Consider the following 25,789-nt stretch of genomic DNA (forward strand, 5'->3'; position numbering starts at 1 on the left):
TTCCCTTTAACAAACAACCACCTCTCTTTTTTGTCTTTCTGAACTCCCCCCTCCTCAAATGAGACTCTCTAGGGAATAAGAATCGTAGTACCTCTACTATTTTGGGTATCATGAGATTCGTATATCCATTTCCAATTTCTATCATTAACCAGTTTGTCCCTTCCTCCACGTCCTTTATGTGTTTCTTTCAAAACCATAATATCCACTTTGTTTTGCTTGGCCATCCTTAACATTCTATTGCATTTCAAATCCGATCCCAAACCATTCACAATTAAAACCATTATAATACAATCACTCATAATATATAAGTTTAATCCTTTTCCCCTTTTGTTTTGCTGTAAGGTTACTTATTTTCCCTTTTCTCACCCTTCTCACCCCCCACAAAGTGCCTCCCCCCAGGAGAGGGGGAGGACAAGAGTTCCCCTTGTCCTTCCATGAAGGTACCCATCCAGATTATGTTGCCACATCTCTGGGCTCCCCTTACAACCACTTTTTTCCCAGAAAAAGAGAGTAGAATAAAAAAACAATAGGCAAAATGTTTCAGAAACATTTCCAAAGAGAAGAGACAGAATCAGATTCGACTCTTCACTTCTTCGCTTTCCTCTCAGGTTGCATTCTCAGTTTCTTCCTCTGTTCCTTCCTGAGGGCTTCAACCTGTGCAACCAATGCTCTCAGCTGCTCCTCTCTTTGCCTTTCTTCTTCATCAGGAGTACCACAGCCACTAGAATCTGAGGCTGCTTCTTCTCCTTCTGCTCCTCATAGCTCTGCTGGCTTCTCCGAAATTGATACCCAGCTGTTGCAATAACACTTTCCCCTCTTCCAGTGAATGTGCTTTAAGCATCTCATTTCCTTGAAACACCAAAGCAGCCCTCTTTCAAGGTTTCCCAGAGAGATCTCTGAGAACTCTTATCTCATTTCCATCTTGACTGAAGTGAGCAATGCCTTTCAGGTGTCTATAAATCAAATCGGTTTTCCTTTCGCTTGCCAACACCATAATAGTATCTCTTTGCCTCACCAGATTTCTATGTGGGCACTCCAGTGAACTTGTTCTATATCTTTGAAATTAATTTGAACTCTGTTCACCTTTATCAAATCATGGAGTACTTCAGGCAGTTTCAATCCTGCTCCAAAACCTTGTTTAAAACCACGTAAACGCAGGTTTCATCTCCTTTGTTGATCCTCTAAATTAGTTAGTCTGTAATTATACTGCCTGTGCACTTCAGCTTGGCTTTTAACTTGATTCTCTTTTTTTTTTTCCCAGCTTGTTCTTTTGACCACTCTTTAACTGTTTGGACTGCTTTAAATCTTTGTTCAAACGATCCAAATGTCTGAAGCAGTTGATCTAATTTTGCTTCAGCGCTTCCTCCGGAGTTTAAGGTTCCTTCCTCCGCCATCTTTGCTTTGTTGTAATATTTTGTACTCACTTTTGCCGATAGTGAAAGCAGAAGAAGTCCTCCCTTTTCAACATTTATCTTCACTCTCTTTGATTTACTGTTATTGCACTACAGATCAAACTGTCTTTTAAGGAATTCAAGCGGGGGTATTTTCTAACTTTTCAAACCTACATTTGGGAGCTCTTTGTGGAGGCATCTAAAGCAGTCTGTGACACATGCGTAATCCTCCCCAAATTTCTATCCTGACAAGTTTAAGATTGACAGCCTTCAATCCTTCTGAGATCAGTAAAATAAGGAACTGGATTGTTGGAAGCAATATGCTGACTCTGTAAACAGCTTAGAGAGGGCTGTAAAGCACTATGAAGTGGTATATACAGTACGTCTAAGTGCTATTGCTATCTCATTACCAAAAGATCACTTTCAGTCAACCAGCTTAATTCACATGGGTAAACAAACCTACTGTTCGAAAGCATATTGTTCTAAAGACCATAAAGACTATACAACAATCAAGTCCGTTTCATTTATTTTATTTATTTATTTTTATTTATTTATTTGTCAAACATGTATAGGATAGAAGTTTTTATCAACATAAGTAAAAAGTATGATAAAAAAGGACAACAGGACAGTAGGACAGTAGGACAGGGACAGTAGGCAATACATGAGATGTATTGCGCCTTCCCCCAAATATGAAATAATTCTTCCAAAGTTTCTTTATTTCAACAAGGATACTATCTAACTATCCTTAGATAAGATACTCATTGACCTAATCATACATTCTGGCTCTATTCTAATTTGTATACAGAAAGCCTATTAGATGCAGAACAGAATTTCTGACTCATGATTTTCTTTCAAAATAAAATAGGATGTTCTGAGATCCTCCTTTTTGACTCAAACCGATAGGCTTTTTTGCTTCTGTAGAAGTGCTGAGGAACCAACCCGGGAACTCTGCAGATTCAAAAGAGCAGGTATCACCGTTGTCCATGCCCTTACTATAAAAAGTGAACGCTTTGGCGTTTTTTGGATCCAAGTAAAGATCCATAATATCTTTCTCCTAGGAAAAAAAGGAAAAGACCATGAGAAAGAAGTTTTGCAGGAACACTAAGTTGCAGAAACAATCATTAGCAGCCCCTTAGAAGATTTTTACGGTCTATTGAGATAGAATTCGTGTTTTCCGTTTTTCCCTATAAAGTAACACATCAGCCATTAAAACTTTGCTTAATGTCTAGAATGAGATTCTATCCATGAAGGGTCCTCGGTTCTCTCTGAGCTTGCTTGTTTTCTTGCAGATGTTTCATTACTCAAACTAGGTAACCTCATTAGTCCTAGTCTAGGGTAATGAAATGTTTGCAAGAAAACAAACAATCTCAGAGAACACCAAGGACCCCCCACAAAGTTACATTCTCTTGCAAAATGAGAAACCCTTTCATCGATCTTGTCAAGAGAAACCACGTATCAAGTAATATATAAAATATGATCAGTCAGTAAGTGTGTCATTTTGATTCTTTATAACAACTGAGCCAATGAAAGGGGATCATTACCAGGTAAATTATGGCCCCGTCAAAGGTCTGTTATTTGCCCCGGAAGTGGAGTAATGATGCTGAGACAGTAGTTGGAATTTAATAATGGGTCGCTTTATTAAATTAGCATAAATTTAAATAATGTCAATTTAAATAATGTAATTCAAACATTATAACAGTGTAAACAAAGGACCTGCAGAGGCCAACAATTAATGGGGCGGAATTTACTGTCAAAACATTCATAGGCAACTATTGGGCATAACTCCTTGCTGATCCAGGTGAAGGTAGCCACCTTCACCTGGATCCGAGCCACGCCCATAAGCATGTGGGAGGAGCTCACCCTCCAAACCCCGAGGGAAATTGGATAAGGTGAGTCCCATGAACATCCCCTCTCCAATCCCCGAAGTTGCACCAACCTATAGTTCACGGGGAGAGGCTGCCCATCATCTTGAAAAGATGCCCAAAAGGAGAACGCGCAGTTGCTCCTACTGCCCATTTCCGCCCTTAACCTGCCAACCCTAGTGACCAGAGGGAAGCCAATTTAATCCAATGTATATCTATATTGCGCCGCACCTCCTAACCAGTCCCTCCTTAGCATCAGTGTGGAATAGGCAAAAAAACAACTGCACCCGTAGAAGCGACCGCAAAAAAATCCTATTTGGCCCCGAGGCAATCCCGTCCAAGGAGGGCGGGCGGGTGTTCACTTCAGGATAGCCGAGGGCAAAAGGAGAAGGCCCGCTTCGAGCCACCCTTAAATAGGGCGGCTTAGGACCTCCCCCCAAGCCCAGGAGGCAGCACACCAGCCTGGCACACTGCCAAAAGCCGAACTTCCGGTTTTCCCTGGAAGCCAGAAACAGAAGAACCGTCAGCGTCTCCCAGGCTCCGGGGGCAATTTCGGCCAGCATTTTAAGGCGCCGACCGTGCATTTACCCCAGAAGCGGAGTAACGACACTGAGACAGTAGCTGGAATTTAATAATGGGTCACTTTATTAAATTAGCATAAATTTAAATAGCGTCAATTTAAATAACATAATTCAAACGTTATAACAGTATAAACAAAGGACCTGCAGAGGCCAACAATTAATGGGGCAGAATTTACTGTCAAAACATTCATAGGCAACTATTGGGCATAACTCCTTGCTGATCCAGGTGAAGGTAGCCACCTTCACCTGGGTCCGAGCCATGCCCATAAGCATGTGGGAGGAGCTCACCCTCCAAACCCTGAGGGAAATTGGATAAGCTGAATCCCATGGGCATCCCCTCTCCAATCCCCGAAGTTGCACCAACCTATAGTTCACGGGGAGAGGCGGCCCATCATCTTGAAAAGATGCCCAAAAGGAGAATGCGCAGTTGCTCCTACTGCCCATTTCCGCCCCTAACCTGCCATGGAGCGGGGGTCAGATCTCAATCTTGGCTCCCCTCCTCCTCCCTCCTCCTGCACCAGCTCATGCAGGGACCTCTGCAGGTCCAAAGGGAAAATGGCATTCCCCTCCTAAATGGAGAATGGTGTCAGCTCCTAAGGGCCTGGGCCTATCAACCTGATCTAGGTGCCGCCCACTGCCTTGCTAAATTTTTGTTTTCTGAAAACAAGCACCATCAACTCTGTAGAGCCACGGGCAGAAACCTGTTCTCTGCTTGCCATAACTGCTATCCCTCTCCCAACTAGAGTGAACTCGACTGTTGTAACCAGTTTACAGCCAACTATAGTTCTAGGGGATACTAGATAGCCTAATGCTATACAGGAGGTACAGTCCAAGCACATATGCTTGGGACCCAGAGTTGGACCACAGGTCCCGGGCATGACAGCCTCTGCCAAGCCCCCAGAACAGTCCCGGGTCACTACCACCTTGGCAAGACCCATACATGGGAAAAAACAGATAAGACCTTCCGACCTTCAGGACACAACCAGTTGTTCCCGGCCCGTGCCAAAACAGATACTGCTGACTACCACGTCAGCGAACTGGGCGGCACCAAAGGTGATAACCGCCCCAGACAGGGGTAGAAGAAGCCCTTCAGTCACAGCATCTCGGCCAGCCGGGTAGATCCTGTCTGCTGGCCCCATATCCGCTGCAATTCCAGTCCGACTTCGGAGCTCATTGGGGCTTCTCCCATCAGCAACCTAAACAAAAGATAGGTTAGCTCTCTCAGGAAAAAAGGGGGAGGCAGGGGAACCTTGTACATGCTGTGGATGCACAGCCAGGCCATCGCCCCAAGCCCCCAAAATGGTCCTGAGTCATTGCCACCCTGGCAAGACCCATACTTGGGAACCACAGATAAGACTTATGGATCCTCAGGGGCACTACCATTCACTCCTGGCCCATGCCAAAATGAATGCTGCTGACTACCACATCAGCGAACTGGGCGGTACCATAAGGGATAACTGCCGCAGACAGGGGTTAGAAGAAGCCCTTCAATCGCAGCATCTCGGGCCAGCTGGGGGGACCCTGTTCACCTGCCCTGTATCCGCTACGATCCCAGCCCCCTTTGGAACTCAATGGGGCTTCTCCCAGCCAGCAACCTAAACAGAAAGATAGATTAGCTCACGCAGTAAAAAGGTGTGTATGTGGGGGGCACCCTGTGCATACGCGGATGCACAGCCAGATCATCACCCAACTTGGCCGATAGTACTACAGCGTAATAAAAACCCCAGTTCAGCTGGAGCCCTTCAGGTCGATAAGGGGTCCCCGTTGTACAGGGGCCCCCACTGGTTGGTGCCCAGAGCCCGTGAAGAGCCCAGCTAAGACAAAACAAATGGCCTTAATGGCTATTATTACCCCCCTCCACAGTGTCGAAAACTCCTACTTAAAAGGAGGAAGGCTAAGAGCAACTTCCCCTCCCAGTATCAGTTCCGGATCTCTATGTAATGAAGCCAGGGCATCCAGGTCTACGATATGGCCAAATAAGTTCAGTTGTTGACCATTACTTACATTAATGGCTGAACCGTTAAAGGCCGCCAGCACAAGTGGTGAAATGCCAAGGGAGGAAGGCCCAGAAATGATATATTAAAACCTATCAGCTCTGCTACTTCTGATTCCTCTAAATGGGCGGGTGATTGTCTGCTAGACCGAGATGCCCCCCGCCCCCTACATTAGCAGACGAACCTGAAGGGTCGCCAAGGTGAAGGAAAATTGAACTTTATATGATAGGCCAAGCCATCTTTGTGCCCACCTAGTGTTAGCTAAGACCTCAATCAGTGTGGCGAGACCATCTAAGGAAATATGTAACCCCATAGAGGAATATACCCCGTAAACTATGTTAAACAATCTGGATAGCCCGCTGACAGCTGCCGCCTCCCGGCTGTACTGGGAGTACCTACAAGCCTTTGCCATGTATGGCAAAATAACCTTCACCATATAATCCCCCTGAACCAAAGGGCATAATTGAACCTGTAACCGCCTACTGGTATAAAGGGTGGTAAATATAGTTTGAGTTAAATGGTTTAAAGGGGCTTCAGGTATAAACCTGAAGATTTAAGGCAGAAAAAGAACTATGGTCCTTTTGGTCTGCCCCTCTGCTATCTCCTCTATTTCATCTTAGTGTGGATAAATTTATTATCCCCAGCATGTTTAAGTTCAGTTACTGTGGATTTGCCCACATTCGCTGGGAGAGGTTCCAGGCAACTGTTACTCTTTTGGTAACATGTTCCACCCCTCCCACCATTTTACCTTTTGAATTACTTGCTAGCTAACTAGCGGGGGGGCACGGTTCTCCATTAGCTCCCCCCAGAGCATGTGACTTTGATACTGCACTCCCGTTATTCTGCCAGAGTATTGGGGAAACGCCAGATGTACTACCTAAAATCAACTGGGTGTACGTTACACCGCCAAAAGCCCTATCAGAAAAAACAGTGGAGTGCCTGATACACCTTCAAAACATTAACAAAAAGGCCTGTGAGGAGATACCTGGTCGGGTAATTCCCCCCCCCCCCCCATTGCCTTCAGCCAGTGAAAACCGGACTGCTGGACCCCAGCCAGCATAAACTGGGACAGCAGCAGCGTTGCGCTCCTCTGCACCTTTCAGGGAAACGGCCCAAGTTTGAGCTGTTCTGCTCATCTCAGCCAGCCATATCCTCGCCAGATGGGACTTGTGCATCGCCTGACAAGTTAGAAGAATGACTTCTATACCACAGGCTTCAGATATGTGACCCGCCCACAGTTCCTGGCGGGCCTGGGTTATAAAAAGCCCTTTGTATAGTGTGCGGTGCACGCCAAACATCTTACAGCTATGTTACCTCAAACATTACCAAATAACGGGTACTCAGTGCATAACAGTAATGCAAGACCATACATCCTGAATCCTTACCTAACCATCATGCCGTGTCTTACCAATGAAGCGGAGTGACTTCAGTCCTTCTCCTTGATATTTTTGTCTCCAGATTCACCAACCAGTGGCAGTAGCCAAATGGAAAGGGTGATGGACAAGACCAGTGATGCTGCAGAAAACTCGAAAAGCAATTGCCATCAGTACTCAATCGTACAACAATGAAGTCTAAAGACACAGTATGAGAAACAACTAAATTGTTCCCCCATTGTGCAGTGGCCCCTATGTGCATATGTTGCCACTGAAACCATAAAGTGCCATTCAAGGCATATCAAGTTCCTCTAGCAGGTAGGCATAGAGCAGCTGCTATACCACAGATTGGAAGTATAGGCCAGAATGGGTGAACAAACTCTGTTCCAGTTTGTTTATTCTATGCCATATCCCATATGTGCCTATGATCATACATGTACGTAAATGTACGCGTATGTCCATAAACAGAACCAATTCATCATCACAAGCATAATTAATGATTATTATGTGTTGTGTGACTGTATATGTGCTTGCGCACGTAGGAAGATTATGCACTAGTGAACATACCTGTGCGCCCAGCTACGCATATATAGGCATACCTACCTACGCTCCCAGTACAACGGGTTGATAATAGTTCAACTAAACTAACCCATTATTTAAATAATCCAGCTTTTTTGTTCAGTGGAAAACCTCAATGTTGTAAAAGAAATGTTATGCCTATGTAAGACAAACCATGACAAATCTTATTTATTGATTGTTGATCATATGGCTTGCAGCCAGCAGACAGATAACCTAGGCCTCTGACCTTAAATCAAGAGACCTAGTTATAAAATGCCTGAATTCCTTCACAAATGACTATAATGTAACAGTCTTGAAGTCCCAATATATCCATGCTTACATAGAACAGGGAATAGTTCCTAACTAATAATAAACAATAGGTCAGCGTGAAAAGGGGGAATAGAATTCCAGCTATCAGTACGATTAATTCACGCTAAAATAAATTAAAGACCCCTGGGTCAGTCGGTTGAAAGCATGAGCGTAGTTTGTTAAAAGCTCAACAGCAATCCATCTTGGATAAGATGCAGGCCTCTGCCCAGAGGGGAGGGGCCCATTCAGAGTATTATCACCATTCCTTGTTATTCACTAATCCAGTGATTTTCAACCTTTTTTGAGCCGCGGCACATTTTTTACATTTACCAACCAAAATGACACAAAACAACACTCTAAGACACTCTCCTTTCTTTTCCCATCCCTGTCTCCTCCCCCCTTGTTTGTGTGTGTGTGTGTGTGTGTGTGTGTATACTCTTGAATCATTTCTCTTTCTTTCTTTCATTCTTTCTTTCTCTGTCTCTCTCTTTCTTTCTCTCTCTCACTCTCTTGCTGTCTCTCTCTCTCTTGCTGTCTCTCTCTCTCTTGCTGTCTTTCTCTCTTTCTCTTTCTCTTGCTTCTCTCTCTCTCTCTTTCTCTCTCTCTTGCTTTCTTGCTTTCTGTCACTCTCTCTCTTGCTTTCTTTCTCTCTCTCTTGCTTTCTTTCTCTTTCTCTCTCTCTTGCTGTCTTTCTCTCACTTTCTCTCTCTCTTTCTTGCTTTCTCTCTCTCTTTCTCTCTCCCCCTCTCTCTTCCTCTTTCTCTCTCTCTCTTTCTTTCTTTCTCTCTCACTTTCTCTCTCTCTCGCTGTCTATCTCTCTCTTTTGCTGTCTTTCCCTCTCTTTCTCTCTCTCTTGCTTCTCTCACTTTCTTTCTCTATCTCTTTCTCTCTCTCTTGCTTTCTTTCTCTCTCTCTTTCTCTCTTGCTTTCTTTCTCTTTCTCTCTCTCTTGCTGTCTTTCTCTCACTTTCTCTCTCTCTTTCTTGCTTTCTCTCTCTTTCTCTCTCTCCCCCTCTCTCTTGCTATCTCTTTCTCTCTCTTGCTATCTCTCACTTTCTCTCTCCCTTTCTCGTACACCATGCCACAGCAGCGGCATTGGGCAGTAGCCATGGGGGGTGGCAGAACAGTCAGCTGTGAGGCGGAGCTCCAGAACGGAGGCACCGACAGCGGCGGCTGCACATGTTGCTAGACACTGTACATGCTGGCGCTGCGCTGGGCATGGGCGCGGGGCTGGAGCCTCCGTCCCGGCCTAGCCAGCGGACCATTTCATTTCATTTCATCAGCTAAAGCTTCTAGAAGTCTTCCTAATATACAATAATAGTATCACTGAGAATAAAGGGATAAATAAAAAAGGACAATTTCCCTAAAGGAGGGATCAGCAATGTGCGGTTGTAGAGACACATGTGCCTCTTTGGGCCCTGTGCTATGGCTCTCTGTCAGGTGATGCCACCACTGGTGGCTCTTCCCTCTCACTCCTCAACTGCACTGAGAAAGGTAGGGCAACTGCAAGGGATGGAGACTCACTCCATATTTCAGAGTGGGAGCAAAGTGCCCCTCTACTTGCCTGCCTCTACATGCTATTTTTTTCCACGCTGACATTGTTGGGCTGCCTGGCTGCAGGCAATGCTCCATGTTGTAATGGGCTCCAGGAGGAGGAGGGGATGCCCTCTCCCCCATTGTGCAGTGTGCTACGTTTAAGTACAAGAGCAGCAAGTAGGCACCGAGGCAGTGGAAGGACTATGGGGAGACGTACCCCATTTTTTCAGGGTGGAGAAAATCGTGTGTCTCCCCATATTCCTCTCGTTGCCTCCATGGCTGCTTGCTGCTTTTGCACTTAAACTTAGCATGGAGAAAAGTCTCCCAACAAGGGCTGGAAGGGAGGGAGAAAGAAATAGAAGAATTATAGAGACAATGAGAGAGAGGGGTGGATGAAAGAGAAAGAGAGAGAGAAAGACAAAATGAGAGATGGGGAAATGATGGAGAGAGGGGGAAATGAGAGAGAGAGAAAGAAAGAGGGAGAGAGAGAGAGAGTATTCCCCTTCCCCCTAAAATCCTGACAGGTTTATAAAATCTGTAACACAATAATCCATGCCTTACTATTTATTCTACATTTGGCGTTTTACATTAGAATACTTTCTCCCAAACTCCATGATGCGCTCTGTAAAGGATAAAATACAGGTCCTATGATTTTTAATGACTGAAGATAATAGTAACTATACGAGGAATGAGTGACATTGAGATGAAAGAGAGGGGAGAGGAGAGAGAGAGAGAGAGATGAGAAAGGGAGTGAGTGAGTGAGGAGAGGGAGGATACAAAAGAGAGAGGGGATGAAAGAAAGAGAAAGAGATGGGGAGGGGAGAGAGAAACAGATTAGGGAGGGAGCGGAAGAAAGAGGAGAGGGAGGACAAAGAGAAAGATGGGAAAGAGGGAAGTAGAGAGAGAGAGAGAGATGAAGAGAGAGATGGGGAAGAGGGAGAGAGAGACATATCTGTTTCCCATAGAAAAGAAAACACTGAGAGCCACAAAACCTGAGTAGGCATGGCCACCCCTGCCCAGGTTTTGTGGCTCCTGGTATTTTGTTTTCTGTGGGAAACTGGTCCAAATGGCTCTTTAAGTGTTTAAGGTTGCAGAATCCTGCCCTAGAGAAAGAAAAATATGTTTGTAATTTAAGTCAAACACTCACTTTTAACTCTATCTGGTATTGGCCATTCCCAGACTTTACACAACACAAGCATCTCTTCTTTTTTTCAGGGCTCATAAATATGGGTTTTTGTGCTGTATCTACAGAAGTATTAGGAAGCACGGCAATTAACTGCTCTGGAGAAGAATAAAAAACAAGAAACAAGATCAAGAAGTTAACAAACAATGAAAAGGGGTTTCTTTCTGTTAATGGAGATGTTTGGGATGAGGAACCACAGGTATCTGATTAAGGATATGATTTATAAACGCAAAATATAAAGAGGTTATTATTTATTATTATTTTCTATTTTATTTTCTATACTGGAGAGGGGTGGCATACAAATTTAATAAATTATTATTGTTGTTGTTGTTGTTGTTGTTGTTGTTGTTGTTGTTTGTAAGTCACCTAGAGTCACTGTGAGCAAGTAGGTGGCTATATGTGATAGTGTTAAATGTGGCCAATAGCCTAGACCAGTGATGGCGAACTTTTTCCCCCTTGAGTGCCGAAATAGCATGTGCGAGTGCCTACACCCATAATTCAATGCCTGGGGAGGGAAAAAACAGCTCCCCCCAAGGAGGCCCTCTGGAGGCAGGAATCAGCCTATTTCCCAACTTCTGCAGGGCCCAGTAGGCTCATGTATCGCCCTCCCCAGGCTCCAAAGGTTTCCCTGGAGCTGGAGGGGGGTAAAAACACCCTTTCCCGTCCCCCTGGAGGCTCTCTGGAAGCCAGAAATGCCCTCCCAGAGCCTCTGTGTGAGCCAAAAATCAGCTGGCTGGCACAGACATGCATGTTGGAACTGAGCTAGGGCAATGGCTTGTGTGCCAGCTGATATGGCTCCGTGTGCCACCTGTGGCACCCGTGCCATAGGTTCGTCATCGCTGGCCTAGACTACAACAGTGAGGCCTGATATATGGCAATGCAGTGGTTAGAATGCTGACTCACTGCTCACTCCAGGAATTCAATCCTGGCTGGCTCAAGGTTAACTCAGCTTTCCATCCTTCCAATTTTTCTGTCTAAGCTAGGAAATCCCAGGAAGTTCACACACAAAAACACCAGCCGGGAAAATATAAGAAGATATATTAGATAAAAATAGTTCATCAAATCTCCAAGTTAAAAGTAAATGAACTCATTTCAGAAACTGGGCAGTGGTCCATTGGCTTATTAGTTTTCCAGGACGGATTCCAACAGCTCATTTAAAATCTCTGATAAGGGTTATATTTCATTCCAAACTTACAGCATTCTGGTATTAGTCCTGGATATCCAGTCTCTGTATTTTTTAAAGCAATCAGGAAATAAGCTGGATCTCTACAGCACTGCAAGTCATTGTAAAACATTGCTTGTCACGCTGAATTCTCATGAGATTGTCGCTTATATAGCCACAAGGCGTGGCCGTGTTCTATAGAGCTACTAACAGCACAGACCCTTTTCTCCTCAGATACTCTTGTCTGATTATACTTATTCTCATTCTTGCATCTAACAGGAACTCATCCTCATCCTCTGATTCATCATCATTCTCTTCACTCTCACTCAACACTCACTCTGCAGATGCCACAGTCTCTGGTTGGTTTCCAATCTCTAACTCCTCATTTTCTTCACTCTCAGACTTGGTTGTCAAGAACACTGGCCTAGGATACCAATATGCATTCATCTCTCGATTCTTGAAATCCATGTTCAGCTGAGCATAAAATAACATTTCTGTCTCTGAGTGTCAAGGCCACTTTGACTTGCACATGGAGGGTGTGACTGGGAAACATACCCAGTTGGAACAGTGCATTGATTGGATCATTGATTTATTTTATTTTATTTATTTATTTATTTTGTCAAACAATTATAGGATGATAATTTGTACAAATCAAACATTAGCTAAGTAATGATAAAAAGTAACAAAAGAAGACAATAGGACAGGGACAGTAGGCACAGTGGTGTGCTTATGCACGCCTCTTACAGACCTCTTAGAAAGGGGGAGAGATCAATTGTAGATAGTCTAAGGTTAAAGGTTTTGGGGTTAGGAGTAGAAACCACAGAATCAGGTAGTGCATTCCAGGCGTTGATTACTCTGTTGCTGAAGTTGTATTTTTTGCAGTCAAGTTTGGAGCGGTTGACATTTAGTTTAAATCGATTTCGTGCTTGTGTGTTGTTGCAGTTGAAGGTGAAATAGTCGTTGCCAGGTTTTAGACCATTCTGCTACGTGGTCAAGGTCTTTTTGAAGGGTAGCAGCATTGTCGGTAGTATTAAATAGTTTGACATCATCTGCAAAGAGAATGCAATTGCTAGTGATGCAATCGCAAAGATTATTTATGTATAGTATGAATAGTGTGGGTCCTAAAACACTACCTTGAGGGACACCACTGTTTACAGGAGCAGGAAGAGAAGTGGTATTTCCTATTTTGACCACTTGTTGTCTATTAGATAGGAATGCTGTTAACCAATTGTGTAGTAGTCCAGAGATGCCGTAGGATTTGATTTGAGTTTCAGAAGAAGTTTGTCGTGGACAACCGAGTCAAAGACTTTGCAAAAGTCGATATAGATCGCATCAATTGGATTACCTTGGTCAAGTTGAGTGGTCCAAATGTTTTTACAGAGTAAGAGTTGTAGATTACAGGATAATTTTTTTCTGAAACCAAATTGTTTATTGGAAAGTAGGTTATTAGCTTCAAGGTGGAGTGTAATGGATTGGTTCATGATTGATTCCATAACTTTGCAGGTGACACAACACAAAGAAATAGGTCTGTAATTTTCAACATTGCTTGGATCTCCTTTTTTGAAGATAGGGATGACTGTGGCAAGTGACCATAGTGTGGGTAGGGAGCTAGTACTGAAAGATTTATTAAAAATTATGCTCAGAGGTTTAGCCAAGGTGGAGGAGAGCTTTTTTAAGAAGTATGCACATAGTCCATCTGGTCCAATAGATAAAGATGGTTTTAGGTTGTGTAATGCCTTTTTAACGTTATCTTCTGTAAATTCAATTTGTGTAAGATTATTGAGGTTATTTGTGGTGCGATTAGGAAATGTTGGGCATGAGCCATTATTGTTAAGAAAGACTGATCTGAAGAAGGTGTTAAAGAGGTTGGCTTTGTCTGGACATGTAGAGAGCTGGGGTAGTGCAACAGGTAGAGTGCTGTACTGCAGGCCACTGAAGCTGACTGTAGATCTGTAGGTCAGCGGTTTAAATCTCATCACCGGCTCAAGGTTGACTCAGCTTTCCATCCTTCCAAGGTGGGTAAAATGAGGACCCGGATTGTGGGGGCAATATGCTGGCTCTGTTAAAAAGTGCTATTGCTAACAAGTTGTAAGCCGCCCTGAGTCTAAGGAGAAGGGCGGCATAAAAATTGAATGAATGAATGAATGAATGAATGTGGGTGCTGGGGGCAGGGACTTGGATTTTCTTTTGCTTAGCCTCGGAGTCTTCTTTGGTTGGGGGTGTTACTTGGAATGCTGACACTAGCCTGAATCTCCTTTATAACTTCAAACAGCCACCCAAGTTCCAGGGTGCTGTCTGGGGTCCTGAGCACAATGTCAATCCAATACCAGGCAGTGTGAAGACTCGGGGAAGATGGTGGAAAACAAGGCAGCCACTGCGGAAGCTGCAAGAGCTAGCTCAGTGATTTATGTCAAGACCATCTATTCCCCTTCCCAAGCCATGGTGGAAGCAGAGATGGCCGCAGAAGTGGAGCCTGGCCCAAAGAGTCGGCACTTGGACAAGCCCCTTGGCCAGATCACACTCTACAGATGTTGTGCTACACCCGGAGGCAATGGCCAGAGAGATTCTATCAAGCCAGTGGATGGGAGTATACTGAATGGACCAGACCCCAGCTTGTGAATGCAGGGTGTCATGACCGGCAGACTCCAAATGTTGCCCAGAATGGGGATTCCTACCACCATCTCACAGCCAGTCACTAGCTGGCTTTCCTGAGCAGTTTGGCCAACTCATCATGGGCAGCATCTCTCAGCTTCATGGAACTGAACAACTCTGGTGGACCCTGATTCAACCCACATATACCTTTCAAAGCCTCAAAGCCTCAGCGCTACTGAGTGGGGCATCGGCTTGCTTCTATTCAGCATAAAGTGGATCATGCCACAACCTCACACATTGGGCCCAATCTACTCAGGGAGCAGCCCTTACTGGATTTGAAGTAGGGTAGCAGCAGAGCCCAATGATTCATCTGAGTCTGACACTGAAAGGCCTGTAACCTGAACTGTTGCTCAGCCCCAGCAGCCTGTCCTCAGATTGCCTCCAGCTGACCAAAACCCACCTGGATGGGCATTCTACCCTGGCCAGGGATGGGCTGTCTCAGGTCCATGAAGAAGCCCCCCTAGCTAGATGATGCAGACAAATTTGTTCAACTTCTCTGAGGCCACGTTGAAGACATGGCACATCGAGTTGAATCCAAGGCTCAAATAAAGACATTGAAACAAATGAGCCAACCTTTTGTGGCTCATTTGTGCCAGTGGTCTGTGCAGCTGTGAGCTGATTCCGACAGAGATGTTGGTGTGGTGATTTGCCAGTGGCCTGTGCACCTGGCATCTGAGTCAGAGAGTGAGGAGGCTGAAGAAGACTTGGTGCCAGAGGCAGGGCTTCAGCTAGGGCTTTCAGAACTTCCAGAGACTGCCATGAGGGCAGAAGAAGTGGATGAAGAAAAGGAGCCTGTTCTCAATGCGCACAACAGCAGAGCTACCGAAAGACAGGAATGGCTCCTCAGTTGAAGGACTACTTGGGAGTAAGACTTGAGGATAATTGGCCACTCCCATAGTCTATTTAAGTGAGGAAAAGGACTGGCCAATTTGCAAGAAACAACTCTGTTCATTCCCGTTTGCTATTTGACTTGAAAACTCCTGTTGTTTGAAAAGCATCCAATTTCCTGCAAATTGCTTCTGGGCATTTCACCAAGATTAAATAGCTTATCTCCTGTTATCAGACAGCCTCTGGATTAATACTGTTTGAACTATTGTCAGCTGTTAATAGGGATTATCAACAGTGGTTGCACCGAAAAGAGTGATTTATCATTTCATTGACTTTAAAAACTACTACTAAGAAAGTTACTTAGTACTTTGTAAATATTAAAATAAAGTTTGTTTGAACATGATTTGTGCTATCTCCCTTGATTCAGCAGCTGGGTCAGAACACAATCTCCCAAGGAGTTATTGTGGGGATTTCAAAGAGTGGCTGGAAAGCTGAGGGATTGGCCGGAATAGCTCCTTATTCTCCACTTCAAAAAGGTTCTTGACTCAGACCTCCAACAGGTTTGCAGCATCTGGAATGCCTACAAGCTTGGTATAGCACTACAGTGGCCATGGATCTGGAGATCTAGCCTATCGGAAGCCAATCATGGAGAAACCAGCAAGAAAACACTTGGGCTGCTGGACCCTAGCTAAGCTACCCAAACTACTGCCACCCACACCCTCAGGAATTGTCAAATGCTACCAGTGTGGATGGCACAGCCACAGAGCTTCAGAATGCCTGGCTCCAGGTCCAGTTTCCCAAATCCAAACTCTAGCTACACCGTGTTGTGGTTAGCTCTGGCCCAGCTGATCGCTCTGACTGTCAGGAAGTTCCTCCTTATCTCCATGTTGAATCTCTCCTTGGTCAGCTTCCAGCCGTTGTTCCTCGTCCGGCCCTCTGGTGCCCTGAAGAATAAAGTGATCCCCTCCTCTCTGTGACATCCCCTCGTATACTTGTAGACTGCTATCATGTCTGCTCTGGCCCTCCTTTTCTCTAGGCTATCCATGCCCAGTTCCCTCAGTCTCTCTTCGTAAGTCTTGGTTTCCAATCAGCCTCTCCTTAGTCAACCAGCTAGGCCACTAGCATGTCAAAAAATGAGGCCCCTAGGATGTCCCATCAGCTTTGAGCAGGTTAATGGGACACTAATGGGGGAGGGGCAGCCACGCTAGTGACAGTCAATCGCATCCTTTCAATTTTTCCTTTGTGCTCGTTTCAATATATTCATAGTAAAACATGCAATCAACAGCCTGATCATTGAACAAACAATTCTTAATGGTTTTTGCGATGTCATTGTTATTTTAACAAATGACATCCAATTTAATAACATGTCCTTTAATCTGTCCATTCTCCATCTTGCCAGTATCTTGTTTTCCATATCCTCCTAGTTGTCCTGCAGAATCCTCTGCTCCACTTTTCTCTTTTGGTTCATTCGCTTCCTTTGTTTCTCTAGTAATTCCTATAGAGTCTCTCATTGATTCTCTAAATTCATTCATAATTTCTCGAATATCATTAAAGATTTCTCTGATCTCCTGACTGCAGAAAAAACTTTTATATTTCCAGATGTTTAGAAAAAAGAAAATTCTCTTAGGCAGCCTAGTATGTTATGTCCATGAATTTCATGAGATATAATGCAGCTTCAAGATTTTTTTTTCTTCGAGAGTTCATTCAAAGTTCAAATCCAACTCAGAGTTTACCACAATCAAAGCTTCTTCTTTTATCAAAGAATGTCTTTCCTCCAGTGTTTTTCTTTTCCTAAGGCCAAACAACATCTTAATTGAGTAAGCAAATAATTCTCCCACCAACAAATCTTCTAATAAATGGCAGCACCATTTATCCAAAAAGAAAAAAAAGGCTTAATTCCGATTTTAAAATGTTTAGCCCAAGCGGGGAAGGAAGGATTCTGAAATTTAAACAACTTAAGTTCTTTTAAATCAAATCTTAATCAGTCTAGGCATCCATCCCTGCCACCTGGGTCTTAGCTGTCGCTTTCTAATCCAGTCAATAGAGATAGAACAGTTCCGGTACTAATTAGCCGCCTTGCTCAGCTTCTTTGTATCTCTTTCCTCTTATTCAAAGTTATATTTAAAAAAGAAAAACTTTTGGAAAATCATTCATCACAACTCAAAATTTTCATCCACTCTTTAAAAATTCCTTTCTTCTTTCCAGATGACTTCCAACATAATAATGACTCTCTTCCTGAAACGTAGTCGAGCCACGGCTATGGCAACTGAAGCCTCTTCGCATCACTGCCAGTGGAAACTCCAGGCAGGTTATCTGTGGGGTATGCCAACCCCAAAATTGGCTCTCTGCCAAATCCCCTTCTTCACCTCCCCTTCAGGGAAGCTTTGGGACGATTCAGAAGAATCAGCACCCCCAAATGGCGGGGATTCGGATATCCCCCCCCAGACCATAGGAAATTCTGTCTCGCTGGGCCAGTGACCATGCCCCTCTCAACCGCTCATCTGGTTAATGGATAGCCAAAGAGCTTCTGAGAAATTAAAATGACTCTTTGCAGAGAAGCCGATCCTCCAACACCCAGACCCAGAGAAAGAATTCATTATCCAAGCAGACATTAGTGATATAGCCATAGCTGCCATGCTCTTACAAAGATGCACAAGGCCAATTTATGTGTCCAAGATGCTCACTGACACAGAAAGGAGATGACATATTTGGGAAAAAGAAGCCTACGCAGTCCACTGGGCCCTCCTCTCCTGTAGACATTTTCTTGAAGGGGGTAAAGTGCCTTTCGAGGTCTGGACTGATCACAAAAACCCTGAAACCCTAAAATCCCCCAGGAAACTATCTCCTAAACAAATCCATTGGGCACAATACTTCAGGCTGAAGTTGAACTTCAACTTCAAGCAAAAAAAATGCCTTATCAAGAAAACTGCAGTTTGATAGCTTCCGGGAAGAAGTCATCCACACCATCATTTTGTCCACACAACACACCACACAAGTCATCACCAGAGGCGAAGCCAGATGGGACAACCTGACAGCCACACTGAAAATTGGACTTCCAGCTGACCCCTAGCTCTCAGACAATAAAGATGACTTGACCATGAGGGATGAACTAGCATGGAAGGGATCCAAGCTATATGTCCTTGCCAGCTTGAGACTGAAAGTGCTATACCACAGTCATGATTCAAAGGTGGCCAGTCACTTTGAGTTCACTTCAGGTCACCCTGCACCTGGCTAGGTAGGTGACAATTCTGGTGGCCAACGATGAAAACAGGTGTGGAGGACTATGTAAAAATCTGTGCCACTTGTGCTGCCATGAAAATGAGACCAGGAAAGCCCCCTTGGCTCCTGCAAGATGTAGCAAGCCACAGCAAACCGTGAGAGGAAATTGTAATGGATTTTATAGTCAAACTCCCAGAGAGTGGGGAAATACAGCAATTTCGACAGTAACTGACTTATTTTCCAAGCAAGCCCACTTTTCCATTTGCTCAGGATTACTCTCTGTGAAGAAGCGGGAAAAGATGTTCATCCAACAGATTTACGGATTGTACAGGATACCCCACCAAGTGATCTCAGATTGATGAGTCCAATTCACTGCTAAGTTTTGAAAAGTATTCCTGAGATCGGTTGGATCCACACAAGAGCTTAGTTCGACTTTCCATCCAAGTATGAATGACATGGTAGAATAAGTGAACGCAATGGTGGAACAATGTATAAAATGTTGTGTGGATTACCAATAAGAAAACTGGGCAGACCTGTTGCCATTTGCAGAAGTGGATTACAACAGCATGGTGCATAGCACTAGATTAACCACTTTCCAAGTCACAACTGGCATGGAGTTTGTCCCCATGCCTGAACTACACAGAGAACCAATCTTCTCCATGACTTTGACTGAGTAGATGGAGTCACTGAGGAAGAGATGGGAGAATATGTGTCTTCAGTGGCAGACACCACTGAAGTACACAAGAAGCAAGTGGACAAACACCATTTTTCCAACTTCCCTTCCATGTGGGAGATTGGGTTTATCTGATGACTAAATACATAAGACTGCAGGTGCCCAGTAAAAGGCTGGGACCTAGGTTTTTGGGTCCTCTCCCCATAGTGAAAGTAATTAATTCTGTGACGGTTCAGCTTAGCCTCCCACACATACTTGGGAAAATACATCCTGTTTTTCATTACAGTGTGCTAAAGCCAGCAGTTGTGTTGAGGTTAAGACCACAGACCCGACCAGCTCCTAAACCTATAGTGGTACAAGGGGCAACCCATTACGAAGCAAAACAAATTCTAGATTCTAGATTGTTTAGAGGGTGATTATAATTGCTTAGTGAAAAGTCAGGACTCCGGTAGTTTAAATCAAACTGGTTTATTCATGGCAAGAGAGATTACAACACACTGGAACGGTAGATTTGCCGGAATGAGGGCAACGGCTAACCCGTTGCCCTTTTATACTCTTTTAAACGCGGGCTTTTCCCAACTGACACACATTTAACTTTCGCGGCTATTTTCTGAATAGCCGCGTCTTAACCAATCGCAGATTTTCTGCGAATATTTTTAAACAAACACAACACCCCTCCCTCTTTGGCTGAGACCATGATTACGTGTTAATCCACGTCACATAGTCCTGCAAGCGGATTGGTGGCTTTACAGATCTCTGGGACCTGCGCAGTTCATTTTGCTGGGAGCTGCTTGCCTGGACGGCTGGCTCCGTTGCTCCGCTAAGGCTAGTCTCTGACGGGCCTGGTTGCGATGATGCATTTTGATCTTCGCCGGCCGCCAGGGGCAACAAGCAGCCATCGCTGGAGTCTCGAGGTGGTTCTGGTAAGTCCTCTATTGGTTTGTCTACAGTAGGCAAAATGTCTGGGTTAGTCTTCATTCTCTTGCGTAGTTGGTCGACATGCCGATGCCAACTGCGCCCATCTGTTAATATTACGATGTATGTTTTTAAACCTGTTTTATCTAGTACTGTTCCATCTTTCCATTTATCGTTGGAATCATAGTCTTTTGCATAAATTAAATCCCCGATGTTAAACTGTCTCTCACTTTGTACTTTTATTTCTTTTTGGTCATTCTGGTAATTTGGGTGAATTCTGTCTAATTTAGAACGGAGGTTTCTGCCCATTAAAAGTTCTGCCGGGCTTTTGTTTGTGGACGCTGACGGCGTAATATGCTGAATGGTTAAAAATTCATCAATTTGTTGTTGCCAATCTCCTAATGGTGCTTTGTTTAATGCTTCCTTTGTGGTTCTAACCATTCGTTCTGCTTGCCCATTAGCTTGGGGAAAATGAGGTGGAGTGAGCACATGCTTTATGCCCTGGTCTGCAAGAAATAGTTCCATTTGACGGGCTGTTAACTGAGGCCCGTTGTCAGATACCAAAATATCTGGAATACCATGTGTGGCAAACATTTTCCTTAATGCCTTTATAGTTGCGCTAGTAGTTGTGGATGCCATGAGTTCAATTTCCAGCCACTTGGAGTATGCATCCACAACCAGTAAAAAGGATTGGCCCCTGATTGGTCCTGCAAAGTCAATATGTATTCTAGACCAGGGCCCTCTTGGTGTTGGCCACTCTGATGGTGTGACTTTTGGTGGGTTGGGTCTTGTTCTCTGGCAGGGTACACAACCACCCACCCATGACTCTATGTCCTTGTCCAACCCTGGCCACCATAAATGACTTCTGGCAATAGTTTTCATTTTGACTATTCCTGGGTGACCTATATGCAATAACTGCAATGCTTGCTTCTGTAAGGATTTTGGAATAACAACCCTGTCTCCCCATAATATACAATCTTTTAACACATTTAATTCAAACTGTCTATTCTTAAAAGGTTGAAATTGGTTTGGTTGTTGTTCAATTGGCCATCCCTTTAATATTCATTGTTTAATGTATTTCAAAATTGGATCTACTTGTGTCTGATTGGCTATTTCTGTTGCTGTTAATAACGTTTGTTTACTAGTTTCAATTAATAAAATGCTTGAGGCAGGGGCTGGATCACTGACTAATTCTGTTTGGGGGCACCTGCTTAATGCATCAGCATTTCCTATCTCTTTCCCCCCCCTGTGGATTAATGTATAATTGTAAGCGGCTAGAAAAATAGTCCAACGAGTCATGCGAGGGGAAAGAAAGCCGGGAGTTTGTTTGTTTCCCGCCAAAATACCTAAAAGCGGTTTATGGTCGGTGATTAACGTAAAGGGCCGACCACAAAGGTAATAATGAAATCGTTTAACTCCAGCGACAAGGGCTAACGCCTCCTTGTCGAGCTGGGAGTAATTCCTTTCAGCTGCCGAAAGAGTTTTAGAATAATAGGCTATTGGGGCTTCTGTGCCGTCCGGAAAGTTATGGCTGAGGACGGCTCCTATGCCGAACGGTGAAGCGTCGCAGGTTAGGGACAAGGGCATAGCTACATTATATTGTACTAAGACACTGTTGGAGGAAAGTAAATTTTTTACTGCTGTGAAAGCGGCTTGTTCTTTTGGTCCCCACGTCCAGGCAGAGTCTTTCTTTAGGAGGTTATGAAGCGGTTCTGCCACCGTCGCTTTCTGTTTAAGAAAGACGGAATAAAAGTTAAGGAGTCCTAGGAATGCTTGTAAGTCTGTCTTATCTGAGGGGGGAACACTTAGTTCATTTGGAAAGAGTACCCTTTGTCTGAAGCTATTTGGGTTAAAAGCTGGGATTTGAAAGTAGACAGATTGGTGAAGCAATTCCATGATAAGTATCCTGATAAGCTAAAGGGCGTGGGAAATGGTCGTTAGGTAATATTAGTTAACTCCCTATGTTGCTCTCATTTCAGGATTCAATCATTGGATGAGGTGGGGCAGCCTGTCAGGCCTGGAAGCCATTTTGGGCATTGGATCTTTAGGGCTGCCACATTTAGTGCTGTGGAAAACTGGTGTGTGTGTGTGTGTGTGTGTGTGTGTTGTATGAAGTGTGGAAATATATAGTCAAAATAACATTCCTTTCCCTGAGAGTCAACGCCATTCTGCCCTGCACCTGAAAGGGTGTGACATCTCCAGTTGGAATGTACATTAATTGGATCATGTGAAGAACAGAGGTTTGGGTTTTGATTCAGGTTTTCCCAGTTGTGCCAATACGACACCTCTAATAAAATGGAAATTTGAGGAATGCTTAGCCTTGGAGTCTTCTTTTATTGGGGATGTTACTTAGAATTCTGACAGTGCTATTGCTATTGCTATATCCACTGTCAGCTTTTCACCTTTTAAACATTCACCATTCACCATTATTGATTCAAAAATCAATAATTTTGACCAAGAGAAGAGCTGCCATTTTCAAGCACAAAATAAGAAGTTGAAATTGTACCTGGTGAATTAGAAGTTTTTACATCTGCCACTAAAGTGTTCTCCAACAAAAATAAGTATTTCTGATTAAGATCCCAAAATTTATATAATCGGGAATGTCTTTCTTTGACAGGTTCCCCTTGTGGATCTGAGGAAGCAAAACAAATATGCATCAAAAGGAACATTTTAAAAAAGGAACAATCAGAGAATGATAGAATGATACGTATCTCACTGAAAAATGAATTCCAAATGATTTGCACAAGCCTGCTAAATAACAGTGTCTATCAAAAGCTCTTGGTGGATATCATACCAAGAGGCACAGGAGAATCGTTTGTTATAGCCTTATGCAATGTAAACAGGAAAGCAACTGAAAAGATACCAAGGAATGCAGGAAGAGACAACATGGAGAGTTATAAGCGGAAGAAGTCTGGATTGTTCTAGCTATAGAGTAGGAAAAGGGCCTAAAATATGATTAGCAAGAGATCATGGGACTATGCGTAATTAATATCAAATATAGGCACCACAAAAGCAATTATGATCTACAATCACCATCAATTCAAACTGTTCTCTCTTCTTACTTTTTCTTATCTTTCTTCTTCCACATTGTCCTCTTTCCCTTTTTCCCTCTCCCTCCCTCCCCTTTTGTGCTCACCTTGCTGATATTCAATCAGTCAGTCAATCATTATGGTCATAAACCATTTAACGTTGAAATTCAATTTTGAAATAAGAAAGGTCTTCTTTTAGAAATATTAAAATATGATGCTGCAATTAATATCTTTTGAAAGACACTTGTTTAGTTGTGTTTATGCAAACTTGTGCTCTAATTGGACTTTAAAGAAGATTGGCAATACCAGTGGAAGCTTAAAAAACCAAGTTGGTCTACAGAGATTTTTTTAATGGAAAAGTGTGTGAGAGAGAGAGAGAAAGAGAGAGGGGGAAGAAAGGGAGGAGGGAGGGAGAGAAGGAGAGAGAGAGAGAGAAAGAGAGTTATAACCCAAATGTGGGGTATCTGTGTGTTGTGGTTAGCTCTGGCCGAGCTCCTGCCCCAAGGAATGTGCAGGTGGATGTGGGGGAAACATCCACATACCGCAGGCCTGTTTTGCTCCCGAAGAAGTCTGCCAATGAAGCCTCCTCTGACCAAGGAAGCGTGAGTGACAGGGAAGAGGGGAGTTTAGCAGACAGCCCAGGAGGAGATCAAACATCTGTATCATCCTTGGATTCTGAACAAGAATTAATGACACATCCATGCATGTGTAGAGTGATGCATAGGAGACAACAACTGAAGGATTATTACAAGAGAAAATGAGGCCACCTGTGGTTGGGTGGGGCTGCTGTAATTAGTGCTACAGATAAAAGTGCAACCTGATGTTTTAGCCTCATGGCAGTTTATCTGATTCATTGTTTCGTCAAGATCGTGGTTTTTGTGCTGTTCAAGATTGTGTGTGGACTCTCTGGACTTTAGAATTGGATTCAATTTCCCAGTTATTGGGTGAGCAATTGGATTGTATTTAACCTGTGCCTTGTGTGTACCAGAAAATCCATTTGACATTTAAAAGGGGAGCTGTTTCTGTTTTTCTGTTTATAAAAACTTTTGGGTTTTCCTTTTATCGTGTGGTGTGTGTCTTCCTGGACTGATTACCCTGTAATTACGGACGGTTGAAACACGCCGGCAGAACACTGTGGAAGATAAAAAAGGTTTTCTAAAGCATAGAAAAGGGACAAGATTAATTTATGGCCATCTGCATGTCCAAAATTAACTTTCTCCACCATAAGACCAGAATACACGTGCAATAATCCATGGACCATCTACCTGATATTTATACACGATCAACTAATGAATAAGTTGAACTTTAGTTGGACAATTCTGTTGCTATGTATTGTACACAACATTTAGCAATTGTTCTTGTTTAGGGTATCTTCCCCCAGAGAGTAGCATTAAAAAAGTTTTTACTGTTAAAAAACCCTAAAGATTGTAGGAGTGAAAAAAAAGGAAGCTCATTTTTACAATGTCCAAATAATTAAATGAATAACAGAATAACAGAGTTGGAAAGGACCTTGGAGGTCTTCTAGTCCAATGCCTGGCTCAGGCAGGAAACCCTATATCAGTGATGGCAAACCTTTTTTTCCTTGGGTGCTGAAAGTGCACGTGTGTGTGCTATCATGCATGTGTGTCTGCCCACACCCATAATTCAATCCCCCACACAAACCCTGCCCCCCTGTGCATGTGACCCCCCCCACACTGTCCCATCCCCGCACATACACACATGACCCCCCCCAATCCCCTGTTTCCAAACTTCTGGTGGGCCCAGTAGGCCCATTTTTTGCTGACCCCAGACTCCAGAGGCTTTCATAGAATCTGGGGAAGGTGAAAACTGCCTCCCCCGCCCCTCCAGAGGCCAAAAATGTCCTCCCAGAACCTCTGCATGAGCCAGAAATCAGCTCGTTAGAACCCACATGTGCACTGGAGATGAGCTAGGGCAACGGCTTATATGGCAGCAGATATAGCTCCATATGCCACTGTGGCATCTGTACTATAGGTTCGCCATCCTGGCTCTATACCATTTCATACAAATGGTTGTCCAATCGCTTCTCTAAAATTACCAGTGTTAGAGCACCCACAACTTTTGGAGGCAAGCCATTCCACTGTTTTTATTTTTCTCACTGTCAAGTAATTTCTCCTTAGTTCTAAGTTAGTTCTCTCCTTGATTGGCATCCATCCATTTTATCCATTAGGAATGTGCATGATTGGGCAATGTTTTCAAAGCAGAAAATAAAGAAAACTACATTTTTCTCACCTGGATTAAAATTATGAAATATATCAGCCACTTCTTCCTCCCAAAACATCTTATGAGGCTTACTTGCCATCTCCCCAACTTTTCTACTTTTTCAAGTTTCTCTAGGTTCTTCAGAAGGAGGGAATAGTTTAATTTAAAATTCCTGACAAACAAAAGATGGAAAATATCAAACATCTTCTGAACAAGGTTGGTTGTTGGTTTTCTTGAATACCAATGTAATGTATCCAGTGTTGGTGATCCATAACTTATGGAGACAAGTTGTTCCATTGATTAGG

General features: G+C 43.7%; 1 protein-coding gene across 1 annotated transcript; it reads right to left on the reverse strand.

Moving 5' to 3' along the window:
* Positions 1–2,229: 2,229 nt before the first annotated feature.
* On the reverse strand, positions 2,230–25,584 carry LOC139174930 (interleukin-36 alpha-like). Its single transcript, XM_070765630.1, has 4 exons — positions 25,515–25,584; positions 22,742–22,867; positions 10,751–10,884; positions 2,230–2,445 (listed from the first exon to the last, which is right to left on the reverse strand). The coding sequence occupies exons 1-4, from the start codon at positions 25,582–25,584 to the stop codon at positions 2,230–2,232; spliced, it is 546 nt and encodes a 181-aa protein (XP_070621731.1).
* Between the last annotated feature and the right edge of the window lie 205 nt (positions 25,585–25,789).

Source organism: Erythrolamprus reginae, chromosome 12, assembly GCF_031021105.1.
Source record: "Erythrolamprus reginae isolate rEryReg1 chromosome 12, rEryReg1.hap1, whole genome shotgun sequence".
Lineage (NCBI taxonomy): Eukaryota > Metazoa > Chordata > Lepidosauria > Squamata > Dipsadidae > Erythrolamprus > Erythrolamprus reginae.

Excerpts from the sequence above, each read along its gene's own strand:
- LOC139174930 (XM_070765630.1), bottom strand. The coding sequence starts at position 25,584 with ATGGCAAGTAAGCCTCATAAGATGTTTTGGGAGGAAGAAGTGGCTGAT. Across the intron at positions 22,868-25,514 it reads ATTTCATAATTTTAATCCAG|ATCCACAAGGGGAACCTGTC; the intron begins GTGAGAAAAATG and ends TTGCTTCCTCAG. Across the intron at positions 10,885-22,741 it reads AAAAACTTCTAATTCACCAG|AGCAGTTAATTGCCGTGCTT; the intron begins GTACAATTTCAA and ends ATTCTTCTCCAG.